This window comes from Diplotaxodon limnothrissa, linkage group LG16 (genome assembly GCF_057381915.1).
Source record: "Diplotaxodon limnothrissa isolate DT_005_m linkage group LG16, D_limnothrissa_male_GT1.1, whole genome shotgun sequence".
NCBI classification, from domain to species: domain Eukaryota; kingdom Metazoa; phylum Chordata; class Actinopteri; order Cichliformes; family Cichlidae; genus Diplotaxodon; species Diplotaxodon limnothrissa.
The window spans coordinates 35,244,403-35,261,988 of NC_140611.1; the positions used below are offsets into that span (position 1 = coordinate 35,244,403).

Here is a 17,586-nt window from a genome sequence, read left to right on the forward strand (position 1 = left end):
TCTGCAGGGTCCATTTTCTGGTCGCGATCTTCTGTTAGGCGGGGCTGTGTGCAGGCAGGAATAGGACCCAAGGTGCAGACTCCGGAGACAGACGTGAACTCAAAAAAGGCTTTAATTCTGAACGCAACATGACATAACTTGAAAAACTCAAAATAAACTTATACCGGTGGACAGACAAAACACACAGCAAAATAAACGGTAGATCGCAAAACAGACACTAAGAAACACAGGGCTTAAATACAGAAGAGGGAGCAATCAGGGAATGGGTAACAGGAGGGAAACACAGCTGGGGCAAATCAGGCCTAACGAGACAAGAGGAAGCAAAACCAGACATATTAACATCACACATGGACTTTCAAAGTAAAACAGGAAACATAACAGACTCACGGGCAGGCACTATAACAAAGGGAACAGAGACACTGACTGGATGTGGGGATACAGCAGAAAGGGGAGACAGCAACATGGAACCCAGACAGAAAACCAGAACACTAAAACTCTAACCAAACCCCACCCAGAGAACCTAAACTAAGAATAATCCTAAAACCCATAAAGCAAAGCTAGAATATAATGAAATAACAAAATCAAAGAACCAAAAACACAAAAACACTGGGTCAACGACCAAGGGACCCTAACAATATGATTCTCATGCTACCTTCTGTACAAATGCTTTGTCACATTTTCTTCTTGCCGAATTTGGATGTTTGTAACAGATATAATACCTAATAATTTTAAAGTGGCTGTCAGTGTGGCTGTTTCACCTTGCAGCATATGGTAAAAAAAAATATATTAATATCTCTATAATTGTCAACTTAAAGTCTGTAAAGATATCAAGTTATGCATCATAAACATTTGAAATCCTGTTCTTTGCTACCCAACGCCCAGTATTCTTTTCTTTTCTCACTTAGGGCCTCCTTAATTTCAAGAAATATGTCTGACATGTATGTATGCATCTACACTTCGATCTCAGACTGCAGGCTTTCTTGTGTGTCCTCCAGTTTTTGATAGTAAAATGGGACACGGATCCCTCAGCAATCAGCTCGCAGTTTGGCTTTATCAGATAGACAGCCTTATTACTTTTTTTTTTTTTTTTGCCTGTCCCATTTGGCTCTTTTGCCATCAGAATTATTGTCTAAAGGCGAAGAAAGATGCCCAACGTCCCAGCCTTGCCGTAATGGTCTATTTGATTCACCTTTTATTGTTTATTTTATTTTATTTTCACTTGCTAAATATGGGACAGACTTGACTGGGGGAAAGAAAGGGGAGAAAGAAAGAGGGAAAGAGAAACAGCGGAGAAGAGGGACGGGGGCAAAAACCAACAAAATAAGCAGACAAAAAATACATATATCAATCACCTGGATTACCTGTTTAGAAAGAAAAAAAAAAGTGTGTACACCTGTGAGCATGAACGCGCTTGTATTTAAAAGGTTCCTTTATGTAATGATCTGCTAGAGGGTGTGGGGAGCCACAGCCCCGTCCTCCAGGGCATGAAGCAGGTATGGAGGAGATCAAGACTCCAGACATCCAGAGGCCCCCAGAACACAAGAGACCAAGGAAGACCAACAGAGGGGCAGTCACGCCACTGTCCCAGAAAGAGCTGAGGAGAGCCCCAGATGAGGGCTCACTCAGCAGCCGCGGAGCAGAAGCCAGGGGGGTTGCAGTGATGTGCCCGTGAGCTATAACTCTTGAGCTATAAGCCTTATTACTTTTAAGATTAGACTTCAACCTTTAGTTTTTATAGGAAGGTCAGGTGACCTCAAACATCCCCAGTCACAAGGGTCACTAGTCACTTGGGGAAAAAACTATTTTATTATATTGGTGGCTGTGTGTAAAATCGATTGCCAAATTCCTTGTGAACTAGCAAAGGTTATTAATGCCTGTGTGACTGCAGCCTCATGCTGCTACAGGGTCAGAGTGTTTGGGATGCATGCAGCAGCTCTACTCAGCTCCACTTTTTCAGCACCCGTCATTTATATGCCACTTTTAGATATAATTATCTTTATTCCTAGCATTCATTCACTCTCATCTCTCTCTTTCACATCACCCTCCATAGTACAACCTCCTGCTGTAATTGGTTGAAGGGAGATTAATAGGTTGGTGAGCTGTACTGAAATGAAAGGCAGAGTTTTCAATGTCACGAAAGTGGGTCTCTTACCTGACCAACTTTTGCTGAACACATAACCTGTTCCTGACCATGACAGCTTATGTTCAGAGTTTAGATTCAAAATCAGCTCTAAATGTTTTCATTGATGCTGTTATTTAAAATGCGGTTAAAGTGAGATTTGTATGTGCACGTTGTTACAGCGTACCTTACTAGCATCACAAATTAAGACCAGCTGTAAAGTTACAGCAGTTTAAACTGTGCATCACTTGGTCATTTGGATGTTCATGTATGCACTTGATGATTGTGATGCAGATAATGTATAGATGGTTTTAATGCTTAAATGTTTTAATAGTTGTTAGTCTCTTTAACTTGAAATTACTAGAACACAGGAAACAGACCAAGAAAAGTTAATGTTATTTAAATGTTAGTATCCCATAGTAACATTTGTCCTTCCCATTGTCACTAGAGTGCTTGTTCATAGGGGTTCATCTGTTTTTCATAGGGGTTCATTTTTTTTTTTTTTGAGTGTGTCACCAGCTATTACCCAGAGTAAGGTGCACTGAAACAGTCAAGACTGGAGGATATAAAAGGATGAGTGACCTTTTCTAAATCAGCAGGGGGAAAGAAATGACCTGATTCTAGATGGATATCTCACTCGGGCAAAACACAATGTACCACTTTATTCACCCAAGCATCAAAGGGCAAATCAAAATCTAAAATAACACGAAGGTTCTGGGCAGACAACCTGAACCTGAAAACAATCCTACAGGAGCAGTGAGAGTGAAAATTGTGGAATTAGCTACAAATCCACAGTAAAGAGAACAGCATAGATGCATCGTTCACATCGTTCACAGCACATTTTAACCTAGTGTACCTGATTTAACAGTAACATTTAATTTTAAGAACAACTCTAAATGTGCTGCCTTTTTTTTCCAGTCTTTAAAGTACCTGAAAATGCGCGCGCACACACCCAAGGTTTCATTAATCATCCATCTGTTTAACTGAAATTAAGCATAACATGATAAACAGGTCACTGTCAACAAACATCCTTATCGAAACTAAAATCATAAAACTGAATGTCTGTGAAATTTTTAACCAGAACAGGCTGCAGACAGGGTCAAATCCAGGCTCTTTACCGAGCAGTTCTTGTGACATACATCAGTTCCAGACCTGTGTGAGAAACAGCTGCTCTGCATTTGCAACCGAGCCAAATAAATACCGAAAGAGGTTCCAGAAAAACTTTATAAGGAAATCTGGTGTTCTGTCTGTGCAAGAGAGTATGTTTGCATGCATTCAGTTCGCTGTGAAAGGCTCAAATTGCACGTCCACTATTGTAAATCAATTGGCCGTTTTCTTAAGGCTTGAAGAGCGATCAGCAACCATCTTTGATCCACCCTGTCTGCAAAGCACATGTACCATTTTCTATTGTTCACAGACAATCACAATCCTTTGGTCTTTTGAAATAAATAAGCATTAACACAATCTGGGATTGTGCAGTCATATAATTACGTAATGAGAGTAGATGTGCTGCCATGTTTACAAGTTTGTAGGCATGCTAGCTGTGTGGAGTAATGTGGGCAGCTCTGTCAATCCACACTGAAATACCTCTAAAACTCTCAATACTGATTATTTTTTCTTCCCAATGTAAGATTAAATTGTTTTTGAGATTACATTAAAACTATCAATAGGTATTAGTTAGGTCGGAGATCTCAGTTGGCCAATGAAATACCTCCACAAACTTAAAGCAACATAAACTTTTCTTCACACCCTCCAACAGCAAGTATTAAATTCACTTTGGTGAAGAGTCATAAAATGATAACTTACCCTAACATCAAATATATGCATGTTTGTCTCTTTCATGTTGTTGATTCATTGAGAATCTGTGTTGGTCAAAGGAAGGTGTCTCTCTTCTCTTGAATACAATGGAAGTATTCAGCATCTGGTGCTGTGAGAAGTACAATATCAGTCTTAACAACTCAACAGCAGTGTCATGACATGGTTGCCAAAAACAAAAATCCACAGGGCCTGCTGTGAGCAGAATCAAGTAGGAATTATTTGCTGTATAAAGCTCTACACCCACCAGTGAAAGCAAACATGCAGCTAACATTACTATTCAGCCTCGGCGGATGCCATTGATTTTTACATCCTGTCAAGCTTCCTCGTTCACAGTGATGTAGTTGGAGTAGTTCAGTAGAAAGTTTCTAGAAAGAGACACTGCTGCTGAGTTTTTCATATCTATTCCTGAGCAGAACAAAGCCAGTAACATTTAGTTTCATAACAAGAAAAGGCAGACTGCTAATATCTCCAAATCAATATAGATGGATGAATCGCATGATAGGCCAGAGAGAACTTAATTTTAATAGGTCCAAAATTTCAATTTCAGCAATATTTTAGGTTGAGTGAGGCTGCCTCCTACCATCATTTGAACTAAGGGAAAAAACTAGTAGTCAGCAGCTTATTTGTGTTTTGTCAGCATTTTTCTCTTTGTTTCTGTTCCGGGCTATGCTAACTGTAGGAGGATCTACTGTCACCTGTCATGACCCCTGTCGTTTTACAGCTTAGAAGACTGAACCTTGAAATGATTTGAGGGGCCAGTTCTGGATGAGACTGTGATGTGTCAAAGTTTGATAATTGATCTTAAGGTTTTAACAAATATATTTAGTTTTAAAATACTAGGAATAGTTTGTTTGTTTTTTAATTGAGTTAATCAGACTTTCACTTTCCATAGGACTTATCAAGTTTATTTATTCTTCTGGGGTTTTTTTAAGCATTTTTAAATACCAAGACATGGGTGTTGCATATGAATCACTAAGTTATGCGGTTACCTTTTCGACTTTGCTCTTTTTGTCAATAAAAATGTTTTTTAATCATAGTTTCTGTTTGTTTATTTAACTCCGTGTCCAGGGATACAGTCTTCAATGTAAAAGTCTGCATGTACAGAAAAAAATTAATTGTTTTTACATAAATAACACAGAGGCTAATTAAGCTTTGAGCAACACTTTGTAGGTTCCTCTAACAGGTTCCCTTTATTATGCAAGGGTTAGCTAGAGGGTTTACGGTAATTGCAAACCTAGGTGAAGCGAATAGATGGCAAAAACAAAAACCTCTATGCCTTCATGGCTACATATCAATATGCGACAGACAAAAACTGTTGGAAGTGAAGTGACACTTCAGACCCAGCAGTCTGCCAGGGTATCCATGTCTACCCCTTCTCAGCCGCAGGCTAAATCTGAACTCATTTATGCCAAGCAGCTCTATTTTGGGTCAACATGGTGACTGTTGTGCACGCAGAGGAAGGCGGACTGTGTCACGATAACTCCAAGAAACATTAGTCAAGAGCTCCAGATGGAGATGCGCTGCAGGCAGGGAAACCTGTCGATTCGACTTATTGTTTCCAAACCCAACCACGCTGCACAAACCTCTTTAAATAACAAACTGTCAGCTACAGCTGAGATCTGTTAGAAGACAAATAATTACTCTAAGCATGTGGCTGATGTATGCTTTTAAAATGTTCAACATTGAGAAAACACACTGACATTGTAAAATATAATTTCTCTAACGTATATTTAATACAGGTGTTGTCCATTTGGTAGCTGGGCTTTAAAATATCTTCTGCTTCAGCGACTCAGTATCTTACATGAGGAAAACGGGATTCAAAGGCAGTAGGAAGGCGTAATAGTATTGTATTTTAATGTGGTAATTATACTACTGACAAGGAGTATAACAGGCGTTCCTTAAAAGCAAAACGTGGGATAAATTATTAATAACAGCAAGGTTTAATTTATGAGAAGCACATAATGTTTTTTGGCTGCAGACGCTCATGAACATTTTTGAAAATTTGGGCCATCTGTTGGGTGGTGGTTTTGTTTTGGGGGGTTTTCAGGGGCAGCACTAGACATTGACATGTTAATACATTGTCAAACCATGTGAATGCTTAGTAAACAGTTGCTTACCTCTTCAATGGAGAAGAAACTGAGCAAACCAGAGTGTAGATCATGTTTCTGATCATCGTGGGAACACAAGTCCAATATTTACTCTGTTTTACCTCTGCTGAGGGAGGCTGCAGAGTCAGGCAAAAACTCTCTGCAATTTTCAGCAATTCATTGTGAAATTCTTTGGTAAAAGATTTATTATAGCTGCTTTAATATAAAAAATATATATTGCAGCAAGTTTAGGGTTGCCATTAGTCTTTTGAAATGAATTTAAATGCAGTAATTTTGATAGGTATGTAAAATATTAGGCTTATCAGTTATGTGAAGTAAATGAGATTAAAAGCAGTTTTTGTGCTTTCTAATGTTTATTTTTTATTCAATCTTTTAATTCATTTGACAAATAGAACAACATCATCTGCCAAATCCTAATTACAATAAGAGCAAGAGCAAACAGAAAGCACAACTCCCCCCAAAGCGCCAGACCTATACTAAAACTTTGAGGTTTTATGATGTTTTTGCTGGCATCAGCCTGTTTTTAGTACAGTATGATGACATCAGCCTGCTATAGCACCATTGTAACGTCATAGAGCATCATATAAAAAATTTTTTAAAAGTGTGTTGTACAACTCTCTCAATACCCTTTCATGTGATATATTACTTCATACTGTTTCTTGACATTTTTTTTCCAATGTCAGCTTTGACCTTGGGCCCTAACAATGTAGGTCAAGGTCAAATGCTTAGCCAACCTAAGTAATCATGTCCCCCAAGGCTTTGTAGTTTGAAGATAATTCATTAAAGTTTTATTGATTTTTACATTTGGTTGGAACTTAACATTGACCCATTTTACCAAAATTAAGTCATCTCGAGCTGATATTATTTACGATTACACATAATTTCAAGACTATTAATATTATCATTATGCTAAACTGCTAACAAACAGACACACAAACAAACAGAACCAATTACATGTTTTCTTTCTTCGAGGGAAGAATAAAGGATTTCTATTCCATTCAACTTAACATTCCTAACAATCTTTTACATGGTATTTTTGTATACTAGAACCAGGTTTTTAGCTTATATTATTGTTTTTATTCTTGAAGGGTTAAAAAAGAACAAAAACAAAAAAAAGTTATATTCTGAGTCTTAAGATGATGGCTCTCAAATCGCTGTCACGTGCAGCTTGGTCTTCATCTAGTACAGTCTGTAACCCTGGGTCTCTACAACTAGAAACCCGTGTAAATACACAAGACAAACATTCCTGCTAATAGCCTGCTGTTAAAATAAATACTGTTGAGCTGGCCTCTCGCCTATGTAACAGATATACCCTTTTCACCGCCCGGTTGCATTCATTGTCTGGCTCAGCGGGGGTTCATATTTCGTAACCTTGGCAGTGCAGTGGCATGTGAAAAATGTCCCAAACGCCAGGAGGACAGGGGGAATACAGAACAATAGGACATGCTAATGTTTAGCGTTTGGTCCTCTATTATCATGCTAACATGGTCCATGAATGTCAGGCTTTGGTTTCAAGGGCGGTATCACTAGAACTGATGTTATTTGGCGAAATTAGTGCCGACAGCATTACGGAACAGAAGAGGACCAAGTAAATTCTTATATGGTCAAATTTACTGTTAAAATAAAAAAGTTTAAAGAAAATAACAAGTCTATAAAATTGACTGACGATGTTTAAACTAACACACAAGGCTTGCTTTACCTGTATCACGTTCCAAAGTTCAGTCAAACTGAATTAAGTGTGGCGTTAAGTCAGAGCTGACTCTTCAGGTGGCTGCTCACTTTTTCATGATGCTAGCGGCTCAATGCTACATCAGTTGCCACTTGTTTATCATATCTACATTTCTTCAGTCAGTTGTCAACTTACATTTTCAGATGTGTGAGAATCTGGTCTTAAGAAAAACAGTCAAAAATCTGAAGAAACAGAAATGGTTTATTTATTTATAAACCATTTCTGTTTCTTCAGATTTGTTTTCAAACTGTCCTTTATTAGTTACAGACTGTATATAACCACCATGACATTAACATTTGGTTTGTGAAGGATTGATATTTGTATTGTGGTCAATGCCATGTGGGGTTTTTGGAGGCAGAAGTGATAATATTTGGATGGAGGGTGTATTGCTAAAAGCTAGCTAGCTTGGTTAGCAATATGTATTCATAAACTGAATGGAGCCTCACACAGACACAGAAAGACAATTAGTGCTAAAACTTACATACAAAATACTAGAATTCAACTCAGCAAATCATTAGTAACCAGATAAATAAACCCAAAAAGGTTGAGTAATCCAGTTTTGTTGGTTGAAATAGCATAGTTAATAACTTTAAGCCTTAATGAAATTCAAATCGATCCTTTATAAGAACATCAGCATAAAAGATTATATTAGCAATATAGACAAATAGTTTTTCATGCCCGGCTGTCAACAGGTTTATTTCTGCTGTAAAGTTGGACTTTTTTCCAGAGTCTGTGGGGATTGACTCACTTTTAGACCCACTCCCAAGGGACCCCTTGAGGAAATGCAGTTTTTGGCACCAGCTCACTTGGCTTAATTTTTCAGCCACAGATGTTTATCAGACAGTATTGCACACGACCACAAAGCTAAATCACCGGAGGACCTTTGAACAACTGTCTGACAGCCAGCAAAGAACATGCCAAATGTGGTTTACTGTAAATAGAGAAAAGCTTTTTGTCATGTGATAATAGTTCCTTCAACAAATCACTCACAGTTGGGTTCTTTTGCCTCAATAGAGGCTAACAGCCATAAAAATGCCAGAGAAATATACTGTGGTGAGGCAATCACACAGTTCACATGAGGTGTAAGAGTGTGTCATTCACTGTCCCCCATAGGCCGGCGATAATCCCGTTGGCGTTTTATGATCGCCTAAGTGCGTCAGACTGTTTCCATTCCAAACGGATCCTCCAGCCACCTTGTTTCTGTACTCTTACTCCACATATCCAGAGCTCTTTGCGTCCTGGAAAGAGACAGTCGATCATTGGCTGTTGACCAGAGGCAGGGGGAGTGTCACTGAGTGTGAGTCTGCTGAATACTCATATTCAGCAGAGGCAGTTGGATAGGATCCTGTCCACATCTATTTGCTGTGATTACAATTTACACTGTGAGGTCTTGACTGTGAAGTTTGGACGGGGTAAATGTCACACACCCTGATCTGGAAGCTATTGAAATAAATGTATTTTTCAATGAAATTATACATACATACATACATACATACATACATACATACATACATGTTTTCTGACATTTAATCATTTATTCATGGAAGCAGCAAGGTAAACAGCCAGAATCGTATCAAACTACTTGCCTGGGTGATGAAATTGTTTAGAAACTGAAATTTTAATTCATGAGACCATAAGTAAGCAGGGTGATTGGATCACAGCAAAGTAAATGTAAAGCAAAGGGATGTATCGTGTAAAACATGACCAAACTATGCAGGTTAAAGGTTTAGCATTGATCATAAGAAGAACAAATAATCAAAATTTTTATTTAAATTCAAGTGGAAGCTAAGGTTTGATTGTAATCTAGTGTTACTAGTATCACTCCTACTTGCTTGTCCACTATTTCTGCTGCATTGATTGTTAAAACAACTCTTATTTTAGCAGATGATCTCTGCTAAACACCTCTGGGTTTCAGTAAGGATGTTTCCATAAGCCTATTTGAATCACACGCTTCTTGTGAAACTCACAAGTTTTAAACTTAAACCAGTAAAAATGTGGAACATTGTCTCAGTGTGTGCTATGTAGAACAAAGCATGCAATGCTGTGTGATCCAAGCAGACTTAACCACCCTGCCTATATGCAAGTAAACTCAAACTCAAAAACTGTGTAATTGTGACCTCTAGTGGCTCTACATCATAGCATAGGCTGCTTTGAACACTTGAAATGTGCATCAGTATGTTTTGCTACACTTAAAATTCCAAATAGTTTAGAAATTTATTTGCAATCTAAATTTCTAAACATCTCCAAGCTTAATTTGACCAACCAGCTGCTCTTTGTAGGCACCTGTAGCATCATCATGCAGGTGTAACACAGTCCCTGATCAATAACCTGAAGAAAACTGAAACTGCAGAGTTTTAAATCTTCAGTTTCCTCCAAGTCTGGTTGCGGTGGGATAAATTCATCCATGAGAAATCAATATATAAAAACTTTCAGCAAAGAGGTCGTCAACACACATTTTGAACTCTACAATTCGTCTGGATGGTATTTTCCTCTCAGCTTCATATTAAATTATAAAAAGTCACTAAACAAAGGACATTAATTATTTTCCTCTGTCTGGTTAAGTCTTACTGTTCAGCAGCATAATTCAGTTAAAATCTGTAACATGAAGTACTACTTCCAGGTAATAAACGAAATAAAACAAAAAAAACCATTTACTACAACTGCGATTAATATCATTTGGTCACAGACACACACACTGACTGAAGTCACCTTTTACAGGGCTTAATTTGCTCCGTCAGTTATGGGAATTAATTTCAAACAATGTCTAAAATTCAGTCAGAGTGAATAAACATTACACTTCTTCCTCTTTCAGTCGCTCCCTTAGTGGACACCACAGTAGATCACCATCCAGTCTCACCCCGTCCCTACTATCCTCCTCTGTCACACCAACCCTCTGCATGTCCTTTGTGTGTGACATATACTTACTAACTTCGTAAGTCTCACTTAAAACCCTGAACAAGCAAATTTTCTTTCAGTGCAATTTTCCAGAATCAAATAATGGAAACTTTGGTTGGTTTCAACCAACCAATACTCCTACTTGTGCTTTTTATCCAGTTTTTATCCAAAAATATTATTAATTGTCTGTATCTTTGGTATTTGGTAAGATTGCATCCAAAGAAACAGAACATCTCTTGTTGAACTACATTTTGTGAAGGATATGATCTGAAAACTTAACAGTATTATATTCTAAAACCTCCAAAACTGTAAACAAAAAACATCCATAGACCTTTTATTTAGAATTGCATTTACATCTACATTTTATTTTTCATATTTCACACATGATTACAGGCTATAATTCTACCAAGTTGGAAAAGCCATATTCTACCTGATGCTCTTTGTAGGCAACGCCTTCACACTGCAGCATCGGGAAATGCTGCTCTGAGGAGATCTTTTAGTGAGTTTAAAATCCAAAAAGGCGTGATTGGACATCCGTGAGGAAAGAGGTTAAGAAAAACACTTTGAGTAGTAATAAATATCAGAAAAATGTAAACCAAGCAAAAGGAGAATTTACACAGCAGCAACTAAACTTCATGATGGTACAAAAACACAGGAGAGATGCAAAAATGGAAACTTCTCCTTGCAAGTGTTCTCTGGTGTACAGTTAAACCTACAAAAGAAACAAAAGTCAAAGGAGCTTGCAAAGTCCATCTGCATCTTAAGGATAAAGGACACTCTTTCGAGGATGCCAATGTTCACATTTTGGACAGAGAGGACAGATGGTTTGAAAGAGGAGTGAAAGAAGCCATCTATGTCCACTGTGAGCGACTATCTTTGAACAGAGGCGGGGGTTTACGACACCAACTCTCTGCCATCTATAATCCAGTTTTGAGTTCCCTTCCCAGACGCCTTAACGCCCACTCACATCCTGGGCCATCTGACCTCAGGAATTTGCATGATAAGGTGGGGCCAGGTTTCACAATGAACACACCCGAAACTCTGGCTGATTGGGACCCACGCCCAGTTTCCCACCTTGGCTCAGGCGATTAGAGGATCATCAGGGGGTCCTTTTGTCCCTCTGTGGGGGGTCACTCCCACTAGGTTTATATCTGGGACTCTCCACCATTTGACCTTAGAACTGAAGAAGCTTCTCGGATGAGAGGTGAAACGTCTTCAAGCAACTTAAAGAAGTCCAGACGCTTTTCTTTGCAAGCTCCTTTGACTACGATGACCTGGATGACTGAGAACCTTCACAGACAAAAGAAACAAAAGTAACCTGGAAGCACCTGTCATGGTGACAAATGTGCAAGTGTAAGGATTTATGTGAGTGTAACAAGGCCCAAGTTGTAATGGAGTATGGAGAGAAAGTTGCCTCAGAAGGGTTACAAATGGGTACAGACGAATCTGCAAGCATGAACTAAGACTTATAAATGTGTGCAGTAATTTGTGTGTAACTTTTGAGGACTCACAAGCACGCACTTCAACAAATGTGTACTTCCAAATCTGAATAAATACTGATTATTTACACAATTTATTAAGTTCAGCTTCACGAATTGTGTCAGTTGTGTTTTGGCAGCAAAATAGGGACCAACACAGTATTAGGCAGGTGGTCGTAATGTTGTACCTGGTGTATGATTTAAATATAGAACAATGGTTTGTATCATAAAAACATAAAATACGTCTCAGTTACAAACAATGTAAATAAGTGTTTTTGACAGTACAGTACAAGTGACCCAGAAACTCAATGGAAAAAGTCTTTGTCCTGGAATTTTAAAAACAGCTTTCACCATATAAGCATATTTGATATTTGACTGCATTGTACAGAACAGTTTTTGCTATAATATGCATTTTAAAACATTAGTTTACTTATATATAATTCATTGTAAAACAATTTTAACTCATCAGAAGAATTATTTTGAAGTGACACAATCTTCCATTCACTTTAATCAGATTAATTTGATCTTGTCTAATAAATTTCTGCCCTTATTGACAGGCTACCAACTTTGATGTTCACTGCTCAAAAATATTAAAGGACAGCATCAAACTATGAGTGGCAGTAGAAGAAGTCTATGAGTAGAGACCCTGGACACTCATATTAAACCCCTTAAGATTGTGTTCTCTCCGTGCATGTCCTACTGGGAGGAGGCCCTGGGGTAGATTATGAAGAGTCTCCACTATAGCAGAATACAACATTACCCAAGAGGGGAAAACTTGTAGTGATGGATTACTGTTTCAACGGGGATGGAAAGCACAGTCAGAATAACCAATGTGTATTCTGCTATTAAATTAGAGCTCAGCAATTATTAATGGATAACCTGGATATTAGTAGGATACTTTTAAATGGTTTGAAATGCTATGCACTGAAACTACAGCAACATAGTTTTATTATTACTGAAAGAAAAATGTTTAAAAAGCAGTGTGAGAAGTAGTTTCATTTTATTCCATTAAACACTCAACTTTTGTGAAACTTCATGTGTGCTGTAACATCTGTGTTCTCTTCAGTAGTAGTTAAAACTCTACTAACAATATAAACATATTTCATGCTGTCACCTGGTGCCCATACATAGCTATAACACGTATACTGTGGAGGTATGTAACAACGACAGGAGAGGTCTCAGTGTCTCACTCCAACAACTTTATTAACTGACAGAACTTCACATATAGTCAGCGCCAAAATCTCCACCCCCACACTTCCCTTCAACTTGTGTGTGAGTGGAGTCACCTGGTGGTCCGCCACAATACAACCAATCTCAGTGTATCATCTACAAACTACCAAGACAAAATCATTTCACATGCTTCATTTTTAATTCCTTAAGATTTAGTATGAAACTCTGAGGATAGTCTTTACTTCAGTGCCCTGTTTTGAAAAGCAGAAGGGTATATCTCACACAGTTACATCAAAATTGTGGGAATGTGCAAGTGTGTATATACACTGCTCAAAAAATTTAATTCCCTTTACCATTATTTAATTTCATCCTAGCTGAAAAAAAAATTACATATGATCTGATCTCAGTTACTTTATAATGTTTTTCAGTTGTGGATACGTTGCATCAACTTCAGGATCTTTAAGAATCTGGAGAAACTGATCGGAGGTCTCTTCACCTTTACTCATCAGAAGATCTATCAGGTTGGTAACAGTTTGTTCTGGGTTAGAGGAGTGCTTCAGATTTCCATATTGTCTGGGAGAGAGGATTCCTTTGGCATGCACACACTGCAGAATAAAGACATCCCCCATCAGGCAGTTAATGAGTTCCACCTTGTGCTCCTTGATCTTTCTCACAGCAGGACCCTGAAAAAGATGACAGTGTATTGTTGATTAGTCTGAAGTAAATGTATTTTTTTTCTAGGCATTTGTATAAATTCTTGATTTTTTTTCTTTTTTTCACTGGTGCCATGTATTCCTCTTTTATCCATGCCAAACTACATTATTAATTACATTTAAAGGAAAATATTTTTCCAGCAAAATACTGAAAGACTGAAAAGTCCAGGTGAGGAGGCTTAATTCACAAAACTTCAGTCCAGAAAAAACAAATTCACCTGTGTGATTAACTGTTTTCACTATTTTTATTATGGAAATGTTATTTATAAAATTTATAAAAAACTCTATATATTCACTTGCTGAATACAGAAGGTGTTCCACCATGTTGTTGTGTTAAATCAAAAGTCAAAACAGTCCTCTCCCAGGAGATTTTAGAGCATGCTTCCACCTGCTGACAAGCTTTATGGAAATGACAATTTCATTTTTCAGCAGGACTTGGCACCTGACCACAGTGCCACAACTCCTATTAAATGACTTGCCAACCGTGACACTATTGTGCTCGACTGGCCAGCCAACTCGCCACACCTGCACCTCATCTTTGGGATAACACCAAACGGAAGTTGAGAAACACCCAAATCAACAGAGAACTGCGAAGGTCACTACCAGGCTTTGGGAACACTCAGCTGAGCTAAATGTCACCCTGCACTGAGCCACTTATTTTGAAGCAGCTCCAACCATGTACCGAGTGGATAAATGCACTCTTTTGTAACAAATCCTTTTTTGACTGACTTTAGACAATATTCTAATCATTTGAGATGCTCTAATTTGTGATTCTTAATGAGCTTTGACCTAAAATTATCACAAAAAGCTTGAAATGTTTCACTTTACATGTTATATCGGTCGAATTTACCTTTTAGAATGAAATGACAAAAATGAACATTCAAATTTTTATATGTTTACAATGATACACTGAGGAGGGCAAATCAGTCTTCTCAGGAAGAATAAACCATGCCCTATAACCATGCCAGTACCGTGGCACATTTAGGAGAAAGAGCTGCATAAGGTAACAAATTCTAAAAACAAAAAATACACTTTGACCTCACAAGTGATTGTGTGCCAGATCATTGGCCAACTAAGAAAATATTACAATTGTTCATTTGAGGTAAGACCTACTATGTGCAATATTTACTAAGACTGTAGGATATCCGTTTTTTCCCCCTGTTTGTGTAGGAAGCATAACTTTAACTTCAACTGACTTATCCCAAAACCATCAATACCATCTTGTGTCAGTGAACACCTCTATGTGTGTTCTTGCCAGTAACACTATTCTTGTACTGTACCTCAGGAGGTGGCTGTGTGTCCTCTACCATACCTGAGAAAAACCATCAGGAATTACTTACTTTCCAAAAGTCTTTTTTTAATCTTGCATAATTTGATTTATGAATTACAGACTAACAAAAAGCAACAACAATAATTACACATTTAAGGTCAAAATATTACCTGTGTTTTCTTGTGGTGCATTCACACTCACTGAGAAATTTATACACTCATCAACATGGACACCTGATATTTTATCAGCACATATAACACCGCCGCCACTTGCAGTGAGATCTGCTTGGGGTTTAATATTTCCTGTAAGAAGCAGAAAAAATAAGAAGAAAAAATTAATTTCCAGCTTGTTGTAATAAAATCTATATAAAAAGACTCAAACTGAAAACAAACTTTAAATATGTTTGAAAATAGCTACTGACTCAACTGAAATACAGCAAAATAGCTGTTTCACTGCTTGTATAATAATGAACTACTACCAAACCAAATTAACTTCAAATTCACTCAAATCGTTTTTATTCCCTATCCTGATGCTTGGTTTGAGCTTCAGCAGCTTGTCTTGAACATGTCTACTTGCCTTAATGCACTGAGATGCTGCCATGTGACTGGCTGAGTAGATGTTTGTATTGACAAGCAGTTGAAAAGGTGTACCTAATATAAAGTGTTAATGAGTGCATTTAATGGTTTCCCTTATATGATTCCACATAGAAAAAAATATAAAAAACCTCTTACCAGACAAACTGCTGTCTGCCGGCTGGCTTACTGTTTGAATGTTAATTGAAATGTTTTTTGCAGTTGTGTTTGTAATTTCTCTGCAGGACACAACACTGCTACCATCAGCAAACATGCTTGGAGTGGATGAACCTGGAACTATAAAATAGACATATATATGAATAATGTAATCTCAGCTTTCCTTTGGTGGTAATCTCACAGGCCGAGGCTCATTTTCGGCCCAGACCACACGGGACTTTCACACACCTTCAGCTTCAGTGACGAAAAACTGCTTCAGTTGTGGGAAGTGTCCTTGGTGCTTCCTCAGAGTGTCAATAAAGTTCTGACAGGTATCTTCTCCTTTTTGAATGATTATTTCCAAAAGTTCTCTCATCTGCTCTGAACCACTGCTTTGCTTTATTACCTTTTTATATTCATTCACGGATAGGATATCCCCGCAGTGCTCCAGGATGTACTCAGGGTCACTCGAAAGCCATACGCACAGTCTGTTGAGCTGTGAGTTTAGTTTGTCCGTGGCCTGAAATAGTGCAGACATACTTTGTGGAATTCAACGTTTTTCTTGAGCATGACACAGACTTTAACGCAGTTCGTGTGAGAGACTCAGACTTGTTTGTCCGGATGTGGGTCTGCGTGCATCATACATAGTGAGCTTTTTTTTTTTTTTTTTTTTTTTTTAGCGGTGTTACTATTTCCGAACTTTGAACGGTTTTATCTTTGGCGTAAAATGAAAACTATTCAAACGGAATCGAAAGTGTTTTACTGGGTTAGCCTAATATCAAGGGTCACGTGCTCTGCCCGATTTGGTACTAAATGAATAAACTCAAAACCTCACAAGTAAAGATTCTGGTACCATGCTGGGAAGAAGCTTCTTCTGCTATAATGGTGCCTTTAAGGACTTCTCTTAAAATATGTGCCACATATGGAATAGATTACATGGCAATAGATTGCGTAATTTTCTGTGCGTAAAGGACCAAGCCGTTTACGCCTCTGTACATGCAAACTATTTACAGAGCCTTTACAGAGTAGTGTCTGTCTGTCTCACTACTCCACAAAAGTGAAGGGAGTTAACCCCGAAGGAGGATAAACTTCGGCCCTGGAGGAAGCATCTCCCCTCGCGTCTCCCGACCACGGTCAGGGGACTGACGGCGAGGAATGGTTACAGTAGTATGTATAGGCTAAAATAAAACCGATGTTTCTTAATGCATATCAAGTCGAAATAATATCACTGGTAGAATTACATGGACTGCATTACATGGCAAATACGTGCTGCTTACCTTTGTTGACAGAAATTCAGTCATGACTTGACTCTAAAGCGAGCGATTAAAGTTTAGCAGGAAAAGGAAGGGCCAGGGCTTCTTGTGGTTGTCGTTCTGTGAAATAAAAAAAGTTTCGTTACTTCCTGATTCTGTTGACGTGGCATGCAAACACATCGACAGGCATGCGAACTACAGTATAATACTGGTAACACACAGGCAGCATACTCACATGCCCAGTTAGGATCCCAGCTGGCCCATCTTTAGTTTTCCCCATTGTAAATAAGATGTGAGACAGTTTA

The 17,586-nt window shown here is 38.2% G+C and overlaps 1 protein-coding gene across 1 annotated transcript; it reads right to left on the bottom strand.

Moving 5' to 3' along the window:
* Positions 1-13,320: 13,320 nt before the first annotated feature.
* LOC146616584 (uncharacterized) lies at positions 13,321-17,365 on the bottom strand. The gene is made up of 6 exons (XM_085374897.1): positions 17,306-17,365; positions 16,278-16,548; positions 16,032-16,169; positions 15,471-15,602; positions 15,311-15,342; positions 13,321-14,000 (listed from the first exon to the last, which is right to left on the bottom strand). The coding sequence occupies exons 1-6, from the start codon at positions 17,327-17,329 to the stop codon at positions 13,725-13,727; spliced, it is 873 nt and encodes a 290-aa protein (XP_085231023.1). The 5' UTR covers positions 17,330-17,365; the 3' UTR covers positions 13,321-13,724.
* Between the last annotated feature and the right edge of the window lie 221 nt (positions 17,366-17,586).